Raw genomic sequence first — 23,483 nt, forward strand, 5'->3', positions numbered from 1 at the left:
TGGTTTTTCCTGTAGTCATTCACGGATGTGAGAGTTGGACCATAAAGAAGACTGAGCACCGAAAAATTAATTCAAACTGTAGTGCTGTAAAAGACTCTTTGAGAGTCCTTAGACTGCAGGGAGATCAAACCAGTCAGTCCGAACTGATTTCTTAAGGAAATCAACCCTGAATATTCATTGGAAGGACTGAAGCTGAAGCTCCAATACACTGGTCACCTGATGCAAATAGCCAGCTCATTGGGAAAGACCCTAATGCTGGGAAAAATTGAGGGCAATAGAAGAATGGGGTGACAGAAGATGAGTTGGTTGGATGGCATCACCAACTAAACGGATGTGAGTTTGAGGAAACTCCAGGACATGGTAAGAGACAGGGAAGCCTGGCATGCTGCAGTCCGTGTGTTTGACTCGCAAAGAGTCAAACACAACTTAGTGACTGAACAAAAACAACAATATATGTTAAGGTCATGTTGTTAACTTTAATAGCATTTTTTTCTTAAATCATTTTGATTGTGAATTTTCATTTTCTTGCCATCATTATCACAAATAATACAGTAAAGATTAGGTATTACACATAATATCATGTTGAGTATTTGAAAAAAAAATTATGTATAAACCAGTGGCAGCAAAGTATTACTTAGGTATACAGGGTAAGAATAATTTATTTGTGAAAATTGAAGCTATTTAGATAATATATGATTTGTGGGCTTTTTTTACTTTGGGGTTTTCAATGTCAGATATTTAAACGTAGTTATCAGTCAGAACAGAAAGATGCTGTGCCTCGGGAATGAAGTGGGGAGGGAGAGATTTGAGTTTTAGTCTGTCAGTAGCTATTTTCTTTTTAGGGAATAAGAGAAATAAATATGAAGGTTTCTTTTATTGTGAACTATATGACATAAAATTCTGTGTTATTAGTGCAGTTAAAACTTATTTTCATATATGAAGGCAAGAATTTTGGGTGAAAAGCATTTTATCCTGACTCCCTGAGTATATGGTAGTTATTTCTCAGGTTTCTGCTCTACATATCCTGAGGGTAGAGATGAGAAAATGAAAGAAAGCCAATATTAGGAAACAAAGGGAGAGCTAATTAGAAATGAAGCTGGAAAAAGATAAAACCTTATAGATCATGTTAAGAATTTTTATCTCTTCTGACGGGAGAGCATTTAAATGTTTTAAACATTAAATGGGATAACTACTGGATTTGCATTTCTAAGTGATTACTCAGAAGAGTAATATAAACTCAGAAGAGAATGGATACAGGAATGGATGCAGCTTGGATATGGAGACAGGAAGATGGATTCAAGAGATATTTAAGAAGGAAAATCAACAATATTTGGTGATGAATTTATTGAGATGAGGAGCTTTGCTACAGAGTGTCAGGTTTGAAGGGTGAGGGAATGGTCAGAATTTCATGTTTGGATATTTTGAGTTTGAAGTGTATTTGAGACATTGAAATAAAGATTTCAGAAAGCTAGTTGTTATGTAGATGGATCTTTCCAGTTTTCATGCAGTTAGGTGAATAAGGAGCGCCCTCGTGGAATTATGGATTTTAAAGTAAAGCAGAAATGTTTGGGTTGAGAATCATTACCAAACTCTTATCTGAGAGTGGCTAACCTGGTTTTCAAGGGATTAAATTATTCTATTTGTGGCTCTTCATGTTTCCCTCCACCTAGTTCTAAATTTAGAAATTGATGCTGCTCTAAATCAGATTTTAAATTGACTCCTTGCTTAGAGTGACTTATTTTTTCTCTTTCCAGTCTCCCACCTTATATCCTATAGCTTGGTTAATGACATTGTAATCAGTACAATGAAATACCCAAGTTAATAATTCTAAGGCAGCCAGAATTTCTTCCTTTTTCTCATTTCACCTAGACAAATTAATTAATTCAAGAGTTATTTTTTGAGCACATCTTATGTATTGGATACTGATCTAGGCATGTGGATAAAACAATGAATGCAAAATGATTTACCCTCATGGAACTTAAATTCTATTGGGGAACATGGCCAAAATTAAGATTAAATAAGTAAAATGTAGAATATGTTAGTGATAGCTACTAAGAAAAATGAAGCAGGGAAGGGAGAAAAAAGTGTGTCTGTGTAAATATGGTGTGTGTGGGTGGATACAGTTTTACTTAGGGGTGGTTAGGGAAGGCCTCATAGAGAGGGCAGTTAGGTATCAAGCTGAAGTAGGTGAACAAACAAGCTGAACGGATACCTAAGAAGAAAGTATTCCAGGCAGGGATTTTGATATGGGTACATTCTTGGGGTGTTTGAAGCATAGTGAGGGGAACCCAGTACCCCTCAGTCAAGCCAGAGAGGCAAGAGTAAGTAGGAAGTGAAGTCAGAGAGGGGATGAGAGCCAGATCATATAGCACCTTGACCTATGAATTTTGACTTTTACTAAGATGGGGGAATCTTTGAAGGGTTTTGAAGAGAGGAGTATCATAGTCTGATTTGTGTTTTCATAGAACCATTCTGATTGCTGTGTTGAGACTAGGTTGAAGCCAGGCAGGGGCTGGGAACCAGGTTATATATGAAGGTGGCTTGGACCAGTAGCAAAGGGTGAGAGGTAGTTTTGATATGTTATGAATGTATGACTGACAGGATTTACTGTTGGCTTATATGTGCAGTGTGAGAGAAAAAGATGGGTTAAGGATGACTCCAAGGTTTTTGACTTGAGCAACTAAAAGAGTGAAGTTGCTCTTTACAAAGATGAAGAGGGTTGTGAGAGGAGCAGGTTTATGGAGGAACATTCAGACCATAAATCTTGAGAATTCCTTCTGATAATTCATAGTAGAGATGTAGGGTAGCGTAAATGTGGAGTTAGCTCATGGATGAGGTCCAGGCTAGAGATATAAATTTGGAAATCATCAGTGTATAGATGAAACACAAAACCATGGATCTGTTTGAGATAAGCAAGGGAATTACACAGTGAAGAGTACAGATCAGAAAAATGAGCCCTGAGACAGTACAGCATTCAGAGATGAGGCAGATGAGAAAGAATAAGCCAGGGAGACTGACTAAGAAGGAGCCACAGGGGTAGGAAAGCGTGGGCTCTTGAAATTAAGTGAAGAGAAAGCTCCAGAATAATTAACAGCATCACATGTGGTCAATCAGTCCAAAAATAAAACTGAGAACTGACCATTGGATCCAGCAGTGGACTTTATAGGGGATCTTGGTAAGTGTAAATTTTTTGGAGTAGTGTGGGCAAATGCCTGATGGGAATGGATTTAAAGAAGAAAAAGATAAAGAAAATTGATGATAGTGGTTAAAAGCAACTCTTTTAAATGGGTACAAAGTCTTTGTTCTAAGTCTCAAATAGTCCATGAATCTAGCTTTTCCTCTATATTCTTAATGCTAGTGCATTTATTCAAGCATTCTTTCCTCTGGACTTATTGCAGCTATCTCTTTGCCTTTAGCCTGTGACCCCATAATGCCAGTTTATATACGCATTCCAAATTTATCTTCTCGGAACACTAGTCAGATCATGCTCCTCCCCTGCTTAATGCCTGTCATTTTCTTCCCCCCACTTACAGGAGAAAGGTCATATTGATCATCATGAATAATGATTATGCCTTTTGTGATTTTGCCTCTGCCAATTTTTCTACTTTTATATCCTGCCTCTTCCCCCTACTTGCTGTTCTCTAGCCATTACCAAACTCTTTGAACTTCCCTCAGTGCACGATGTTCTTTTATTCCCAACTGTCTTTGCAAATAAAATCTGGTACTGTTTCTCAATATCCCATCTCATACTTTAGAGGCTGTGACTCCCCTGAGGCCCAGGTTAATAGAAAGAAGCAGAGGCTATTCTAGTTTTTAGAATCTTAGGAAACTTTACATTTAGATAAAACCATCATCTCGGTAATATAACTTATCAAGCCCAGTACAAATTTGGACATTCAGACTAGTTAACTGTAGGTTAAACTCTTCTCTGCATGATGCAGTATTACCCCATTTAGTCTACAACATCGCCACCCCCAAGTCACCAAAATAAATGACAGTAAAAGGTAAACAGAAGAAAAGAGATTGGAGAGTAAATCTATGAATATAATCTTTGTCTTCAACTGATAGATCATATCCGTCCATGTAGTTAGTAGCTTTAACCTCCAGCATTCGAATGCTACTAACTACACGGAAGGATATGATCTATCAGTTGAGGACAAAGATTATATTCATAGGTTTACTAGTAGCTTTAACCTCCAGCATTCGAATGCTACTAACTACACGGAAGGATATGATCTATCAGTTGAGGACAAAGATTATATTCATAGGTTTACTAGTAGCTTTAACCTCCAGCATTCGAATGCTACTAACTACACGGAAGGATATGATCTATCAGTTGAGGACAAAGATTATATTCATAGGTTTACTAGTAGCTTTAACCTCCAGCATTAGCACTGGAAAATTTCAGATGGATTCAGTTCATCACTATCATAGCACAACTTAATCTCTACTCATGTTTTCCAACTATGGCTGCAGTTTGGAATCATCCAGGGAGCTTTAACCCAAGAAGGCAATGGCAAGCCACTCCAGTACTCTTGCCTAGAAAATCCCATGGACAGAAGAGCCTGGTAGGCTGCAGTCCATGGGGTCGTGAAGAGTCGGACATGACTGAGCGACTTCACTTTCACTTTTCACTTTCACACATTGGAGAAGGAAATGGCGACCCACTCCAGTGTTCTTGCCTGGAGAATCCCAGGGATGGGGGAGCCTGGTGGGCTGCTGTCAATGGGGTCGCACAGAGTTGGACATGACTGAAGTGACTTAGCAGCAGCAGCAGCAGCATGGAGCTTTAAAGATATATTCCTGTCTGGGATTCAGGCTCAGTTATTCTTAATTTATTTGGGAGAATAGCTGGAGTTTTTAATATTTTTCAAAATCCCTGGGTTCCTAGATCATTCTGATGTGCAACTGAAATTGAGACCCATATATGTCCTATTCAGCATCGGGTTTCAATAGATAAGAACACTAAATATAAAGTAGGAAGTAAAGTGAAAGTCACTCGTGTCCGGCTCTTTGCGACCCCATGGACTATACACTACATGGAATTCTCTAGGCCAGAATACTGGAGTGGGTAGACTCTCCCTTCTTCAGGGGATCTTCCCAATCCAGGATTCGAACCCAGGTCTCCCACATTGCAAGCAGGTTTTTTACCAGCTGAGCCACAAGGGAAGCCCAAGAATACTGGAGTGGGTAGCCCATCCCTTCTCCAGCAGATCTTCCCAACCCAGGATTCAAACCGGGGTCTCCTGCATTGCAGGCGGATTCTTTACCAACTGAGCTATCAGGGAATCTCCTAAAAAATACCTGTGTATATATACAGTTATTGTTGACATTCATTTATCTTTTTAACTATTATAAATTGCTATGCTGGACTTTAAAGCTTCAACTTCATAGAATGTAAAAAAAAATAAATAAATTGACAGAGACAAAGAAACCCCCAATTCCTTCTGGCTCTATCATTCTATGCATCTAAGAAGTATTTATGTGTGGAGATATCTGTGCATACTAGGAAACTCCATGTGGAGAAGAAAATGTTAGATCAAGCTCAAGAACTATAGTGAACTGTACTGAGTACCCAATCCAAGAGGAAGAAGTTTGAAATCAGAGATTATTTCAAATTCACCTTGGAATTTTTTCATCTTGTTTTCATCTCCTACAACCATATTGTTAGAGCTCCTTAACATGTCATGGTATGTCTGTGTATAGATGCAAAAGTAACTCTATTCCCTTTTTCTGGGAGGTGACCTCGAATGGTGGAGAAGAGAATGGGCTTTAGAGAATCAGGCCATTTCAGATCTGAGTCTTGCACTTTATAACTCTGTAGTTGTGACCATTCTTGCTTAAAGTCTCAGCTCTTGTTTCCTGATCTAGTAAAAAAAAAAAAAAGAAGAAGAAGAAAGCTAATATTTATCTCATAAGGTTTTGAGAATTGAGTGACATGAATTCATAAGACATTGACCATAGTGCCTGACACATAATGTAGACCAAGTAGGTAATGACTGTTGTCATTAACGTTGGCACAGTCTAAGAAGCTTGAGCTTCACTTTTTCCTTTTCAGTTATGTAGAATATTTAATGAGTTTCATGCTATTAATAGTGTGTCCTCTTGAAATGATATGATTAGGATGGCAATTTGCCTCTGTGTCTTTCTCTCCAAAACCTATAATCTGAGTCTAATCCCAATCTAATCATGAGAAAAGCATTAAACAAATCCAACATTTGCTGGATCATAGAGAGAGCTATGGAATTCCAGAAAAACACCTACCTCTGTTTCATTGACTATGCCAAAGCCTTTGACTGTGTGGATCATAATAAACTGTGGAAAGCTCTTAAAGAAATGGAAATACCAGACCATCTTACCTGTCTCCTGAAAAACCTGTATGCGGTTTAAGAAGCAACAATTAGAACCCTGTATGAACAACTGGTTGGTTCAAGATTGAGGAGTTGACAGGGCTATCTGCTGTCACCCTGTCTGTTTAATCTATATGCTGAGCACATCATGAGAAATGCCAGGCTGGATGAGTTGCAAGCCAGAATCAAGATAGATGGGAGAAACATCAACAACCTCAGATATACAGATGATACCACTCTAACAGCAGAAACCAAAGAGGAACTACAGAGCCTCTTGATGAGGGTAAAGGAGGAGAGTCAAAGAGCCACCTCAAAACTAAATATTAAAAAAATTAAGATCATGGTGTCCAACCCCATTACTTCACAACAAGTAGAGGGGGAAAAGGTGGACGTGGTGACAGATTTCCTCTTCTTTGGCTCTAAAATCACTGTAGATGGTGACTGCAGCCATGAAATCAGAAGACAATTGCTTCTTGTCAGGAAAGCAATGACAAACCTAGACAGTGTGTTGAAAAGCAGAGATGTTACCAACAAAGGTCCATGTAGTCAAGGCTATTGTCTTCCCAGTGGTCACGTATGATTGTGACAGCTGGACTGTAAAGACGATGGAGTGCTGAAGAGTTGATGTTTTCGAACTATGGGGCTGGAGAAGACTCTTGAGAGTCCCCTTGGACAGCAAGGAGATCAAACCAGTCAATCTTAAGGGAAATCAGCCCTGTGTATTCATTGGAAGGACTGATGCTGAAGCTCCAGTATTTTTCATGTGATGTGAACAGCTGACTCATAGGAAAAGTCCCTGATGCTAGGAAAGATTGAGGGTAAAAGAAGAATAGGGCAACAGAGGATGAGACGGCTGGATGACATCACCGATGCAATGGACATGAACTTGGGCAAAGCTCAGGAGATGGTGAGGGACAGGGAAGCCTGTCGTGCTATAGTTCATGGGGTTGCAAAGAGTTGGACACTACTGGGTGACTGAACAACAACTTAGTGTTAGGCTTGTGCACCTTGAAAGCACAGTCATCAGCTTTTAAAATACTGACATTATTACTGGTGATTGCTCCATTTACAATTAGCAAAGCTGTTTTGTTTCCCTGTTATTAGTCATCATCACTGATGCATTAGCTCCATCATGAGAATCAAAACATTCTGTGTAGCAGAACTTTTCTTGAGCTACAGATCAAACTTTCTAGGACATTTTGGATGCCTTAGGCAAATATAAATTAATAACTCATCATAAAGAAGATACTCTTTTTTCAATTTAGAGTATACAAACTAGGTCTATGAAAACCTGTGAACTAGGCAGTTTTGTATTCTGGCAAACTTTGAAAATATCTTACAGTATGCTTTTGAAAAGTGTTAGCTATAGTACTGATGGCCTGCTAATCAGTTGTTTGTTTGGTGTACGATCCTTCTTTTTCTCTTTAGAGAAATTCTGTACATGTCTTCTTAAGAGCTAAATAAACTTTTAGACACATTGGAGAAGGAAATGGCAACCCACTCCAGTGTTCTTGCCTGGAGAATCCCAGGGATGGGGGAGCCTGGTGGGCTTCCGTCTGTGGGGTCACACAGAGTCGGACACGACTGAAGTGACTTAGCAGCAGCAGCAGAGCTTCCCTATGAATATTTTTATTGAAAGATAAAGATTATACTTCTCCAGGGGACCTTCCCAACTCAGGGATTGAACCTGGGTCTCCTGCATTACAGGCAGATTCTTTACCATCTGAGCCACCAGGGAAGTCCCCCAAAAGTGTTAGTCACTCAGTCGTGTCTAACTCCTCTTTGAGAGGCCACGGACTATAGCCCACCAGGCTCCTCTGACCATCGGATTATCCCAGCAACAATACTGGAGTGGGTTGCCATTCCTTTCTCCAGGGGATCTTCCTGACCCAGGGGTTGAACCCAGGTCTCCTGCATTGCAGGCAGATTCTTTACCATCTGAGCCACCAGGGAAGCCTGTATAGAATACTTTTGAAAACTACTAGCTGTAGTACTGATGGCCTGTTAACCAGTATATTTTGTCTGGTATGGAATGTTTCCTTCTCTCTTTAGAGAAACTCTGTGTATGGTTTCTTAAGAACTAAATAAACTTTTAGATGGGCCTGGGCTTCCCTGTGAACATTTTTATTGGCAAATAAAGATTATGGAGATTGAAGTGGAAGATAAGGTCATAGTGCTTTAGAATGATGCTGCTCATCTTTTCTTTTTATAGCAATAGTTGAGATAAAAGAAAAACACTGAACTTCTAAAACTGTATCTCAAACCATTTCAATACCACTTTTTTTTTCCTTGACTTGATTTGATAAAGGCATTAATTTTTGAGTTGGGCCTTGACAAAATTAATTCAACTTCATTTTTTTTAAGGAATAGCTATATATTCCAAAGTTGGCACTGAAAATACCATATGAATAAGGCTTTCAGAGACAAGCTTTGAAAATTTTACAGTCCAGAGATAGTCATATAAATAATTATTATTCAGTGTGGCAGTGCTGTAAAACAGATAGGTATAATGTGCTTTGGAAGCACAGAAGAGGGAACATTTAATTCTTTCTGATAGGCCTCCAGAAAGTCTTTACAGAGAAGATAGGAAATGACATTTAAGCCATGTTTTGGTGAAAGGATGTTGTTGATCATGATGATGATAGATGAAGAGTACAGTTATCATTAAAAAGTGTTTACTTAGTGCCAGATGGCATGCTTTGTTTACTATTACATTCATTTCTCAACCACAACTTCATAGGGTGTTACTGTATCAATTTCAGAGAAGTATGTGAATGAGTGATCATGATCGTATTCTAATAAAACTTTATGGACACTTAAAATTTCGATTTTATACCATTTTTATTTGTCATAAAATATTATTTTTTAAACTTTTTTCCAGTTACTTACAAATGTAGAAACTATTCTCAGCTCACTGGCTGTCTTTAGGGGAAAAAAAAGGCAGCAGGATAGATTTGGCTTGTGGACTAATTTACTGACCTGTGCTTAATATGACGAAGGGGATTTACTGGGTAATATAGCCCTGGTGGCTCAAGGTTAAAGCATCTGCCTCCAATGCAGGAGACCCGGGTTCGATCCCTGGGTTGGGAAGATCCCCTGGAGAAGGAAACGGTAACCCACTCCAGTATTCCTGCCTGGAGAATCCCATGGACGGAGAAGCCTGGTAGGCTACAGTCCAGGGGGTCGCAAAGAGTCGGACACGACTGAGCGACGGAACGGAACGGAACGGATGGCTGTAGTTCAGAGATAGGGTAGTTTTTTTCAGTAATTCAGTGTACAGGATCTTGGTGTTTTCTATCTATCTGCCATAATTTTCATAGTGTTAACTTGATCCCATAGTTTATTCCCCCTTGTATCTATAAGATGGCAGTCAGAATATCCAGGGTTTCCATGGGTTATCTTCCATGTCTAGGGAGAGACAAGACCTTTCCCAGAAGCTCTTTCTAATCTCTCTTGAAGTTAACCCATTCAGATTTTACCGCTTCACAGGAACCATACTAAATCAAACACATTGACCAAATTCAGTGATCAGTTCTCACTGTTTATATTACTTGACCTATCAACATTTGATCTTTTCCCTTCCATGAACTCTTTACTTGACTTCTGTACTCTTCTGGTTTTGTTCCTCTTCTCTGGCCACTACTTCTTACTATTTGCCGGTCTCTCCTCATACCCACAGCCTCTGCATATTGAATTCAGCCCCAAGGCTTAGCTCTCTGACCTCTTGTCTCTCTCTGTCTCTTGTCTATACTCCCTTGGGGATATCATGCATTTTAAATGTGATTATGTAATGACTGTATTCGTGTATGTCTGTCCATATCTGCTTATTTTTCTAATAGGCATCTCAAACTCAATATGTCCAAAACAGAGGTCCACTCTTCTCATCCCCAAACCTGTTCTCTCACAGTCTTTCCTTTTCAGTAAGTTGCAGATCCATCGTTTACCCCAAATGTCAGAATTAATCCTGACTTCTTTTCTTTATTTTTCTCTTCTGACAGCAGATTCTCTCCGCTATTCATTCAGAATATATCCAGAATCTGACCACTTCTCACCACCTCTACTACTCCCTTAGTCCAGGTGTTCATCTTTTCCTGGGTGTTTGCAGTAGACTTTTAGTTGGTCTCTACTTCTGTTCTCTACTTCAGTTCCAAACCACTACCACCACTACCTTAATGGTTTCTTTGTTATTGTAAAAGGCAGTGGAGGGTCTGGGAATGAAGCCAGATTTCTGAAACCAGAGACTTAATTTTAGGAGTGCTGTTAGGTTGGTGCAAAAGTAATTGCAGTTTTTGCATTGTTGAAATTTTCCATTTGATGTTGGAATACATTCTAAGTAAATGTGGTTATTTTATACATAATTTTAATGTACATTTCTCTTTTTTTAATTTTTTTTGTAAATGACATTACTTGCTGTTTATTTTATATTTATTTTAGACAATAGAAATGATATCAGACAAGCAAATTCGAGCAGTTTTCTTGAGTCCAAAATGGGTCATAAAGCAGTGGAGACAAGTCACAACATCAACAATGTATTTGGCCCAGGAACTGCTAATGAATGTACAGTGCAGTGGTGGTTCAAGAAGTTTTCCAAAGGAGATGAGAGCCTTGAAGGTGAGCGAAGTGGCTGGCCATCAAAAGTTGACAACAACGACAGCTGAGAGCTGTCATCAAAGCTGATTCTCTTACAACTACACGAGAAGTTGCCAAAGAACTCAGCGTCAACCATTCTATGGTCATTTGGCATTTGAAGCAAATTGGAAAGGTGAAACAACTTGATAAGTGGGTGCCTCATGAGCTGACAAAAAATTGTCATTTTGCAGTGTCGTCTTCTCTTACTCTGCGGAATAGCAGTGAACCATTTCTCAATTGGAGTGATGACCAGCTCAGTGGTTGGACCAAGAAGAAGCTCCAGAGCACTTCCCAAAGCCAAACTTGTACCAGGAAAAGGTCATGGTCACTGTTTGGTGGTCTGCTGCCTGTCTGATCCACTAGAACTTTCTGAATCCTAGCAAAACCATTACATCTGAGAAGTATGCTTAGCAAATCGATGAGAAGCCCTGCAAACTGCAACAGCTGCAAGCCAGCATTGGTCAACAGAAAGGCCCAACCACACATCTCACAACCAATGCTTCAGAGGTTGAATGAATTGGGCTACGAAATTTTGCCTCATCTGCCATATTCACCTGACCTCTTGCCAACCGACTACCACTTCTTCAAGCATCTCAACAACTTTTTGCAGGGAAAACACTTCCACAACCAGCAGGATGCAGAAAATGCTTACAAGAGTTTGTCGAACGCACAATTTTTTAATGCTAGAACAATAAACAAACTTATTTCTCATTATTAAAAATGTGGTGATTGTAATGATTCCTGTTTTGATTAATAAAGGCATGTTTATAATGATTTAAAATTCATGGTCTGAAACCATAATTACGTTTGCACCAACCTAATACTGAACTGAATACTAACTGTGATTTTGGGAAAGTTCATTTTACTTCTCTGAATCTGTCTTACATTTAAAATGAGCATAATACTTGTTTCCTAGAATTATTGTCAGTGTTAAATGGAATAATGTAGAGACTTACTGAACCCATTGCCAGTGGAGAATAGATACTGAACAAATTGTAGTTCTTTTCTCTTTTCTACACCAAACTGATGAGCTGTTTTTCATCTTTTCTGTTTATCGTTGTGCTTATGAAGCCAGGGACCATCTTCTATACTTCAGTTCAGTTCAGTTCAGTCGCTCAGTCGTGTCTGATCTCCGCGACCCCATGAATCACAGCACGCCAGGCCTCCCTGTCCATCACCAACTTTGTAAATAGCCCTTGGCTAATAAATAAATCCAACTTATGTTCCTGGGCCTTTTGCATTTTCATTACATTCTATATGCCATCTAGTTCATGTCTGCCCTTGTTGGCATTAAGTGTGTAGAGTTCTTGCAGATTCACACCAGATAGTAAAACTTTATGTGCATAATAGGTTATATGTATGTAGTCGTAGTGGCCTCCCACCCCTTCTATTAAGGTCATATGTTTATGCTTCTAAAGGAGGATTGAAGACAATCAACTTTAAAATCTTAATTCACGAAATCAAGTCTAATATTTATTCTGGCACATTATCTAACTGAGAATGCTTTAGAGGCTGGGCTACCTTATTTTTCAGCTGCAATATTTTGATCCTGGACTGAGAAGAATCATCATTGAAAGTATCCTTCACTTGCGGGAAAGGAAACATTTGTCTTGGAATTAGTTAGGCACTATCTTATTAGACTTTCTCTAACTTAAATTTCTTCGTAGGAAATCACTAAGTACAGAATATCCGTATGTGGTTGGGTTTTGTTTGTTTAACTAACACTGTTGTAGTGCATTTATAACCTGGGTTGAAATCTGTTCATCTTAGGAAGTAAATATTCTTATGACATTTTTCCCTTTTAAATAATGGATGAGGAAGTCTATTAATAATGTTTCTTAGTATTAAAAGTGTATTGTTCTGTCCTGTTTGCTGGATTTAATTTAGTATACTGATTAAAAAACAAATGTTCTCTGATCCAGGAAATCTAGCTCTGATTTTAAAAGCCAGCTCTTAAGTTGGACAATCAAGTCTTTTTTTTTTTTAATTTTGTACCTGTTATATATAAAGACTATGCCAAAGTCTTTGACTGTGTGGATCACCACAAACTATGGAAAATTCTGAGAGAGATGAAAATAGCAGACCACGTGACTTGCCTCTTGAGAAATCTGTATGCGTGTCAGAAAGCAACAGTTAGAACAGAACATGGAACAACAGACTGGTTCTAAACAGGGAAAGGAGTACGTCAAGGCTGTATATTGTCACTCTGCTTATTTAACTTATAAGCAGAGTGCATCATGAGAAACCCTGTGCTGGATGAAGCACAAGCTGGAATCAAGATTGCTGGGAGAAATATCAATAACCTCAGATATGCAGATGACACCACCCTTTTGGCAGAAAACAAAGAACTGAAGAGCCTTTTGATGAAAGAGGAGAGTGAAAAAGTTGGCTTAAAGCTCAACATTCAGAAAACTAAGATCATGGCATCCGGTCCCATCACTTCATGGCAAGTAGATGGGGAAACAGTGGCAGACTTTATTTTTTTGGGCTCCAAAATTGCAGATGGTGACTGCAGCCATGAAATTAAAAGACTCTTGCTCCTTGGAAGGAAAGTTATGACCAACCTAGACAGCATATTAAAAAGCAGAGACATTACTTTTCCAACAAAGGTCCATCTAGTCAAGGCTATGGTTTTTCCAGTGGTCATGTATGGATGTGAGAGTTGAACTGTAAAGAAAGCTGTGAGTGAGTGAAGTTGCTCAGTCATGTCCAACTCTTTGCAACCCCATGGACTGTAGCCTACCAGACTCCTCCGTCCATGGGATTTTCCAGGCACGATACTGGAATGGGTTGCCATTTCCTTCTCCAGGAGATCTTCCTGACCCAGTGATTGAAGCCAGATCTCCCGCATTGTAGGCAGCTGCTTTACTGTCTGAGCCACCAGGGAAGTCACCAAGAAGAAAGCTGAGTGCCAAAGAATTGATGCTTTATAACTGTGGTGTTGGAGAAGACTCTTGAGAGTCCCTTGGACTGCAGGAAGATCCAACCAGTCCATCCTGAAGGAGATCAGTCCTGAATATTCATTGGAAGGACTGATGCTGAAGCTGAAACTTAGATACTTTGGCCACCTGATGCGAAGAACTGACTTATTTGAAAAGACCCTGGTGCTGGGAAAGATTGAAGGCGGGAGAAGAAGGGGACAACAGATGGTTGGATGGCATCACCGACTCGATGGACATGAGTTTGGGTAAACTCCGGGAGTTGGTGATGGACAGGGAAGCCTGGCATGCTGTAGTCCATGAGGTCGCAAAGAGTCAGACATGACTGAGTGACTGAACTTAACTGAACCTGTTATATCAGTGGGCTTTCCTCTGTGAAGTTCAAATAAGTGTATTTGAAGAAAGTCTGAACATCTGAACTCAAGCTTGATGAGTAAATTTAAACTTCACAGACACAGCTCTGTTCTACCTTCTACACTCCAGGGTGAAGTAATCAGTCTTATGCAAATAGTTTGACTTGCTTGATGACTGAAGGTCTTCTGTTTTGTCCATAAATGTAGATGTATGTATAATGTGTGAGAGGTCTTATCTGTAGTGAAAGAATTGTGTCTTAAGCAAAGCAAAAAGATTTGTACTTAAGCAGTGCAAAAAGATTTTACTGTACATCATTGCAGTCTTGCTATTTTGGATAATGGAGTCATTGATTGCATAAGCATACCACGAACACTTTAAAAGAGCTTGAACTTTTTTTCTACACCATCTTGGGTCAATGGTGAATTTATTATTTTTAAAAAATCTTTTAACTGTTTACTTTTACCTGAGAGTTAATCTCAACATTTAATGACTAGCCTTCTCTGGGGTAAGACATGGTTAAGATTTCAGTCTTAGAGGAATGAATTGCTTAAATTTACTGCCATGGATTTCAGATTTAATTTTTAAAATTCAGGCAATTTGAACATTTTAGATTATGATGGTATCAAAATTGATGACTTTTTGTCTTGCCATTGGCTAGATGACTCAAAATTGTCTTAAACCATTACTGTCTGTATTTCTCCTGTAGGTTGTTGTATAGATACCCCAACATTCTGCAGATCGTGCAAATTTAATACTATTTGAAGTCTTGTTTTTTATTTCTTTTTCTCCTTTTATTCTTTAGAAAGACAGTGCTGGTAGGAGGAAATGTCTGTGTTTTAGTCATATTATTTATCACACACTTGAAGGGCATGTTTTGGTATTAAAACAGAATGTGATGTGTATAATGTAATTTTATCCACATGGAAAAATGAAAATTTAAGACACGCCTGAATATGAGTGTTGCTCATTGTAATTTATTCCCAAGTAAAAGAGAAGAAAGAAATTTGCATTAAAAATTAGATGATTACTAGTAAGGAAAATTGACTAGGAGTTTGCTTACACATCCTGATACAAGATACCACAGATTTCTGGTACAGTTGTATCTTTTCATAAAATGAACCATAATTTCATAGTAATTTAGGACTTCATAATACTGTTTTTTTTTCCTTTATCTGACCTGTGTTGGTTGTTTGACCTGTAGAATTTTCCACAGTTGGTATTTTGTTGATTATACATTCAAGAACAGTCCAACCTTTTTTTTTTTCCCTTTTCTGTCCTTCGATTTTCCTGAAAAGTGACAGCTAGATCCAGAGGTTTGACCAGACCCAGGTTTGATTGCTTTGGCAAAACTGTGTTTCTGTCATCAGGAGGTATATCATGTCCAGTTTTTTTTTTTCCTCTTTTTAGGTGTTATTAGCCATTGTTGCTCCATGCCTACAGAGATATTAATTAATTTCAAGTTGTGAAATAGTGGTGTTCTATCTTTTGTTTCCCACTTATTACCTGGAATAATTTTAAAGAGAGCTCTTTCTTACATACTTTTTGGCTACTAGTACAGTTCATATAGGAAATGTGAGATGAATTGCTAATTCTTTCATTTCCCCAGTTTTCAAGATAATGGATTAGATCTCTCTCAACCTCAGAAAGTGACCAGTTAGTGTGGTGGTGCTAAGGGTTTTTTTTTTTTTCCTTTTTTCTTTTTTTTCAGCGTCATTATGATCTACAGTCAGTTGTACCCTTAGTTAGTTCTTTGGTAGAGCTCGGAAGAGGTCCATGGGACGATGATACGCTCTGAGTTCTTGCATGTTGATAAGCTGTTTCACTCAGTCTTTATGATATGACCTCAGTTTTACATTGTTTTTGATAGTGTCTTTACTGTTGCATATGTCAGGGTGATCCAAGTTCATCTAGTACATTTCCTTTGATAAACCAGCTAGTTCTTTAAGAAGTTCTGATTTCTTTCAATGGAGAATGGCATTTTAGGATCACAGCCTGGGTCCTAGGGATGGACATCACTACTTAATCAGTCAAGATGCTAGATATTTTAAATGGACGGAGGTAGGACATATGTGTGACTCTTAAGATTGTACTAATGTTTGTAATATAGATTCAATGCTATAGAGTTTTTAACTTCTATATTGTTATATCTATAGTTCCTTTCTTCAACACTGAGAATTCTGGTTCTCAAGGGGACAATATCAGAGTATCCCGTAGTTATTCATTGTTTTATCCCTCTTTTTTAAATACAGTGGTCTCACAGCTTTACCACTACCAATTTTGATTACTGAAATCAGTTATTTTCTGTTTGTTTATTCTTTCTCCATTTGTTTTGGTTGTACTGTATCTTCATGGTCAGATTTTACAACTATTACATACTGTAATCTAAGACCCTAATTTAGTGTTAATTCTACAGTCAATCCTATGTTTATTGCTCATCGCCAGTCCTTATTTAATGTCTCTCTAGTCACTTTGATTGCCTCAAATGAGTTCCTTGTTAGAGCTAGGAAGAGTCCCATGGGAACAATATTCCCTGAGTTCTTGCATGTTAGTAATAGTTTTTCTTTCCCCTTTATACTTAAAGGTAAATTTTACTCATTGTAAAGCCCGTGACTCAAACTTTGTGTTTCAAATATGTTACTCCATTTTCTTCTATTGTTTTCCCTTATTTATCATGTGATGCTTAAATACTCAAAGGATTTTTTTTCCTTTTTTCTTTAAAGTCTAGTAATTTTAGTAGAAAATGTCCTGGTCCATTGATCTGACTTGATTAAGTAGTACACAAGGTGCTCTTCAAATATGTAGTTTCACATGTGAAAGTGAAAGTGCTAGTCACTCAGTCATGTCCAACTCTTTGCGACCCCATGGACTATATAGCTCCAGGCTCCTCTGTCCATGGAATTCTCCAGGCAAGAATACTGAAATGGGTAGCTATTCCCTTCTCCAGGGGATCTTCCTGACCCAGGGATCAAACCAAGGTCTTCTGCATTGCAGGCAGATTCTTTACCATCTGAGCCACCAGATATAATAGTTTCAAATATATGTTATGTAACTATATATATTACATATACATAGCCACTTTTTTCCCTCTGAAAAGCTTCCTTGAATTACAGTTTTTTAGTATTTGTTCTGTCCTCTCACTTTGGTTTTCTTCCTTAGGGACTTCTGTTTTTAGCCTTATACTAGATCTTCTTTGCCTATCTCCAATATGTATCCCCTTTTTGCAGATCCTTTTTAATCTATTTCTTCTTTTTAAAAAATTTATTTAAGATTTTCTTCCATCTTACTTTGTATTTCTTTTTGAGATCTTTCGTATTTATTTGTTCCTGTATTTCTCATACTTCAGACTTCATTATTGAAATGATTTTTGTTTGATTTCTAATTCTTTCTTGGTTTCTGCCTTGTCATTTCTGAGTTTTTTGATTCTGACTTGTATTGCTCTCTTATGTGTTATATAATTTTCCTATGATCTCTCATAAAACATGTAATTTTTATTATAGTAAAGCATATAGCCCTAAGGATTATTTGATGTACTGTAGATAAATAAGCAGCTATGAATAATTTAGACATTGCTTTAAATCAAGGCTTTTAAATTGAAATTCTGTGAATGAATTTCAGAGTAGACTACATTGCTTCATTATACACAAAGTAGAGTGTGTATGTTTGGTGGTGGTTTAGTTGCTGAGTCGTGTCTGACTCTTGCTACCCCATGGACTGTGGCCCACCAGGCTCCTCTGTGCATGGAATTTTTCAGGCAAGAATACTGGAGTGGGTTGCCCTTTCCTTCTCCAGGGGATCTCTCGACCCAGGACTGAACCCAGGTCTCCTGCATTGCAGGTGGATTCTATACCAACTGAGCTACCAGAGAAGCCCTCTGTATATGTTTGGGGGTTGGGAAAGAATGCATTCACTTTCTTTAGACTTTCAGATGATGGTGTAAACCATCTCCAGAAAAATAAGGTTAAGAACCTTTCGTTTTTGTATGATAAGAAAACAAATAATAGATATAGGAATTTTAAGATAAAGATGTCATCAGGGCTGGTATTACATCAGTTTCATTATCTATTTGTTATGGTCTTTCTCATTTTATTCAGATGGAGGAAGCGAGGAACCACCGGATCGAAGACAGTCAAGTGTAGACTCTCGCCAAAGCCGCTCTGGGCAAGGTAAGTTTTTATTAAATTTATTAATAAATTATAAAAGGAAGATATCAGCTCTTCCTTTCCAGTACTTAATCTGAGGACTGAGGTTTTTACTGGGTCTAATTTAGATATTCTCATTTCTCATTTAGGAGTTTAAATGTTATAATCTAATTTGTTCTATATGATAATCATTTATTCAAGATTAAAGAAAGTGAAAAATGGTCTCTTTTTTTAAACGATATTAAAGTTTTAAGTAATTTGGAGCACTGTGGTATATGTCTGGGCATCACTTTTGGAATATAGCCAAAAGTAAATTTTTAGTGGTAGCATTTGTTGCAAGTATTATTATCCTGGCTTTTAAAAGTATTTGTCTTAAGTGTCTCAGAAGAAATAGGTTTTGTTTGTAATTGCTCTCAAAGATTAGGGTCATTTTACTTATTTTCCTTTTCTGTTTAAAATTTATTACCGTAGGCTTTTGAATAGTTTTTTTAAGTGACAACCTCAAAACTAGGTTAAAATACTCTATCAGTGGATTTTCAGATAGGCCCTCCCTAACTAACATTTAAATTTTTCAGGACTAGTACCTCCACATTCCTTTCTCTTTGTAGTACTTATCACCTTTATTTTCTCCTTCTAAAACTAGAATGAATGTTCCGTAATTTCAGAGATTATTGGTTTTCTTTATTCACTGTTGTATTTCCCATGCCAAGATTAAGTACCTGGTAGATAGTAGTTACTGAATAAATAGTGTTGGGTGAGTGAAGTCATTTCTAAGAGAATGATAGTTGGAACCCAAACCAGATGAATGTATTATAAAATTTCAGGCATTAATTACTGAGTTTAGTTTTTAGAGAGTCTTTATTTACAAACAAAATAAAGCCTTAGATGTACAAATGTGAGGTGTTTTAATCCTGTAAAAACTCTGGTTCATTTATTCTATAATCCTCTTTTTCTCCAACTTTGCTCTTCCCAAGTTTTAGAAAGTACTAGTTTTACTAAAACTGTTGCAGAATAAAAAGAGGAATAATATATGCAGATTGATTTGGAATTTTTAACTTACACTAGTACTTATTCATTCTTAATATGCATGTATTATAAATATGTTAGAAACTTGTCCTATTTTCACTTTTTTCCCTTATTATAAGTATTTTGATACAAAAAAATAAATTAAGAGAAAAAGATGTATTGTAATATAAAAGAAAACCAAACACATTATACACCTTAAACTTAAATAACGCTTTATATCAGTTATATCTCAATAAACCTTAGTGGGGGCAGTGAGAAATAAAATAAGCTTGTGTATATAAAATTGTTGGGCTGCACCCCTATAGGCCTGCATGCCTATACTTGCCCAGCCTTAAGACAGAAGAAAGAACCCAGACTCGGCAACAGAGGCATCGGTGATTTAATGGATAGGAGACTCTTACACATCTGAAGCATGGTCCTGTGTGTGGCACAGCAGGCAGGACATGGCAGCACTCTTTACTGCTGGGAGAGAACAGAGTGGGTGGAAGTGTTTACCAGGTATAGGGGGAATTGACTTTAGGTTGGCTCATTGGTTACCAGGGAAACCAGCAAAGGACCACTCCCCTCTCTGCCCCTTTGATAAGTTATCAAAGTGGTGGAGATGTTTGGATCTAAAGATTCAGTTCAGTTCAGTTGCTCAGTCGTGTCCAACTCTTTGCAACCCCATGAATCACAGCACACCAGGCCTCCCTGTCCATCACCAACTCCCGGAGTTCACTCAAACTCATGTCCATCAAGTCGGTGATGCCATCCAGCCATCTCATTCTCTGTCGTCCCCTTCTCCTCCCGCCCCCAACCTTTCCTAACATCAGAGTCTTTTCCAGTGAGTCAACTCATCGCATGAGGGGGCCAAAGTATTGGAGTTTCAGCTTTAGCATCAGTCCTTCCAATGAACACCCAGGACTGATTTCCTTTAGGATGTACTGGTTGGATCTCCTTGCAGTCCAAGGGACTCTCAAGAGTCTGCCCCAGCACCACAGTTCAAAAGCATCAATTCTTCGGCGATCAGCTTTCTTCACAGTCCAACTCTCACATCCATACATGACCACGGGAAAAACCATAGCCTTGACTAGACGGACCTTGGTTGGCAAAGGAATGTCTCTGCTTTTTAATATGCTATCTATGTTGGTCATAACTTTCCTTCCAAGGAGTAAGCGTCTTTTAATTTCCTGGCTGCAATCAGCATCTGCAGTGATTTTGGAGCCCCAAAAAATAAAGTCTGACACTGTTTCCCCTGTTTCCCCATCTATTTCCCATGAAGTGATGGGACCAGATACCATAATCTTTGTTTTCTGAATGTTCCACCAGGCATTTACTGATTAGGTTGTGTGATTAAGAGGGAAAGTCGGCCATATGAGTAGGGTGTGGGTGAAGCAGTGACTAGTTAAGCAGGGGATGTACACAGAGCAAGAGAACAGCCATCTTGGGTGTCCTCATCATATAACCCTAAAAATAAAATTAGTACAAATTAATAGGAAAAGATGATACTAATATTTATTGAAGTTTAATGTTATTAAATGTCAGATTAAATGTCTGATGTTAATTTGGGAGATTATTAATTTACCTTATGCCCTCTGAATTATGTCAGTTGAAATAGTTTTCAAATCAGTGAGTGTAATTGAATTTTAGTAACAAAAGCCGAACTTAATAACCACAAAATCAGTGATTTTCATGATCTTAGCACAGCTACCTGATCTCACTTTATTCAAATGACGGAAATAGAAGAACAAAGCCATTTATGATGACTTGGGATGAATAAGAATCCATATTACCAGTAGTAAAGAGATAGGATGGATTCATACTTCTACTTTTGCTCCTTCCAGAAACCCATTAAAAGATCAGTAAAGGGGAATTAGGAGACAACATCAATACAATTTTAGAAACTAGAGAGTATATGAATAATTGAAGACTAAACATTAAGCTCAGTAGTAGAGAAAATCAAGAAAATAACCCAGCTTATCCTCCAAAAGACAGAAAGTTCAAGAATGGCAGCATGTAGAAATGAAAGGAGGATTGGTGGAAAGTTGAAGAAGCCTTTGGACCCTGGGATGTCCTCCTTAAAATAAGCTAGCCAGTCAGCTGGACAAGTGTCCAGCTCTTCACCCCTAACCTTGGCAAAGTCCAGAGGTTTACTTTTTGGAGAGGGCAAAAATGGAGACTCTAGGACAGAAGACATCAGCATAGTGGAAGGCAAGAACCCCATACTGAAGATAATCACCCTTTTAGTCCTCTTCTGTTAATTATGAGAGCTAATCAAGGATTACTAGATATTTGAGGAAACCCTGTAGTATATGAAAAATAGAGATTAAAATAAATAGGGTAGAGCAGCTTGAAGAAAACAAATCTTTTGGAGAGGAAAATATTAGAACCATTATTAACATCCTCAGGGAAATAAGAGAAAACAATACAGCCATGAAATAAGAAGGAGTTAACTATAAAAGAGTAATACTCTAATTTTTAAAAGAGGCTTCAGGCATTAAAATTTTGATTTCAGAGGTTAAAAAGCTTTGTAGAAGTACTTAGAAAATTAATATTGAAGAAATCTGGTAAAAAGTTGAGCAGAAGGACAGAGGTTATAGAAAAGAAGTAAGGAATATGAAGAAATTTACAGGAGCTGTCCAGGAATTTCAATATTCAAATAATAGTAGTTTCCAGAAGAAACAGAGGAAATGAGGAAGAAATCATCAGGATGATTAAAAAACATTTTCTTGAGCTAAAGAACATGAGGTTGAAAAGGCTTATTGAGTGCTCAGTACAGTGGATGTATATAAACACAAACTAAGACACATCATGGTGAAATTTCAAATCACTGGGCCAAACAGATCTTTCCAGAGAGGAGAAAAATTTGTTAACTAAAGTAACAGGAATCAAGTGGCTCTGGACTTCTTTGTGGTAACTTTAGAAACTCAACAAGCAATGGCGCATAACCTTCAAAATTCTGAGGGAAAGTAATTTCAACTTCATTTTATTTCATATACATTGAAACTATCAATTAGATATATGAGTGAAATTATGATGTTTTAAGACATGTAACATTTTTTGGTTTTTTGGTTTGTTTCCTGCCTTGTACCTTTCTTAGAAATCTGTTGAAGGGTGTGATCCATCAAAATGATAAAGTCAACAAATAAAAAAAGAAAAAGATGACAGGAAATAGGAAATTTAACAAAAGAGAAAGGTAAAGAAATCTTACACATACAATGACAAAACAGTGTTGAAGGGCAAACAGACCAGATTGGAGTAGGTTAGAAGCTTCCAGAAGAGCCATTCTCAGGAATGAGATTGTTAGAAATCTGATGCATTTAATTATCTTTAGAAAAGTTGTAAGTAATTGATGAAAGACTCAGGGTTGAATTGGTGATAAATACATAAAGTAGTAAGTGAAAAAGTCCTAAACACAAGTAAAAAAATAAATAATGTGTAGGAAAGGAGATGTTCGAATAAGTTCTCAGTCCTTGGGGTAGTGTCTAGAGTAGCTGATGTTCATGTCAGTCACTTCCAGTGATAAACTTTATCAGTTTACCCCAGTGTGATACAGACATTTTTATTTGATTTGGACCATTATGGTTGAGGGCTTTTCTGGTGGCTCGGATAGTGAAGAATCTGCCTGCAATGCAGGAGACCCAGGTTTGACCCCTGGGTCAGGAAGATCCCCTGGAATACGAAATGGCAATCCATTCTAGCATTCTTGTCTAGAGAATTCCATGGACAGAGGAGCCTGGTGGGCTACAGTCCATGGGGTCGCAAAGAGTCAAACACGACTGAATGATTAACACAGCAAATTATGGTTGGGAAGCAGTGCTTTAAAGAAGAGTGAGCAAATCTGGCCTGTGTTGCCTGTATTTGTACAGTTGGCAGATTTAATTTGCTAAGCCAGTTTTAATTGTTTTTGTATCTGTGTTCATGTGGGATATTGGCCTTTGGTTTTCCTGTCTTCGGATATCTTTGTCTGATATTTGTATCAGGGTACTCCTGGTTTCATAGAGTAAGTTGAAAGTTGAAAGATGAAAGATAATTCTTCAATTTCCTGGAATATATTTTATAGAATT

At 37.9% G+C, this 23,483-nt stretch overlaps 1 protein-coding gene across 6 annotated transcripts in view; it reads left to right on the forward strand.

Moving 5' to 3' along the window:
* TANC2 (tetratricopeptide repeat, ankyrin repeat and coiled-coil containing 2) overlaps positions 1-23,483 on the forward strand; it is a 369,078-nt gene that overhangs the window by 87,815 nt on the left and 257,780 nt on the right. For all 6 annotated transcript variants that reach the window (XM_088829199.1, XM_055408159.2, XM_088829197.1 and 3 more), the window contains exon 3: positions 18,364-18,435. In XM_088829199.1, coding sequence (XP_088685325.1) covers positions 18,364-18,435 — 72 coding nt within the window. The remainder of the gene's footprint in view (positions 1-18,363; positions 18,436-23,483) is intronic.

This window comes from Moschus berezovskii, chromosome 20 (assembly GCF_049115385.1).
Source record: "Moschus berezovskii isolate FMDL1 chromosome 20, NW_MosBer_1.0, whole genome shotgun sequence".
In the NCBI taxonomy this organism is placed as follows: domain Eukaryota; kingdom Metazoa; phylum Chordata; class Mammalia; order Artiodactyla; family Moschidae; genus Moschus; species Moschus berezovskii.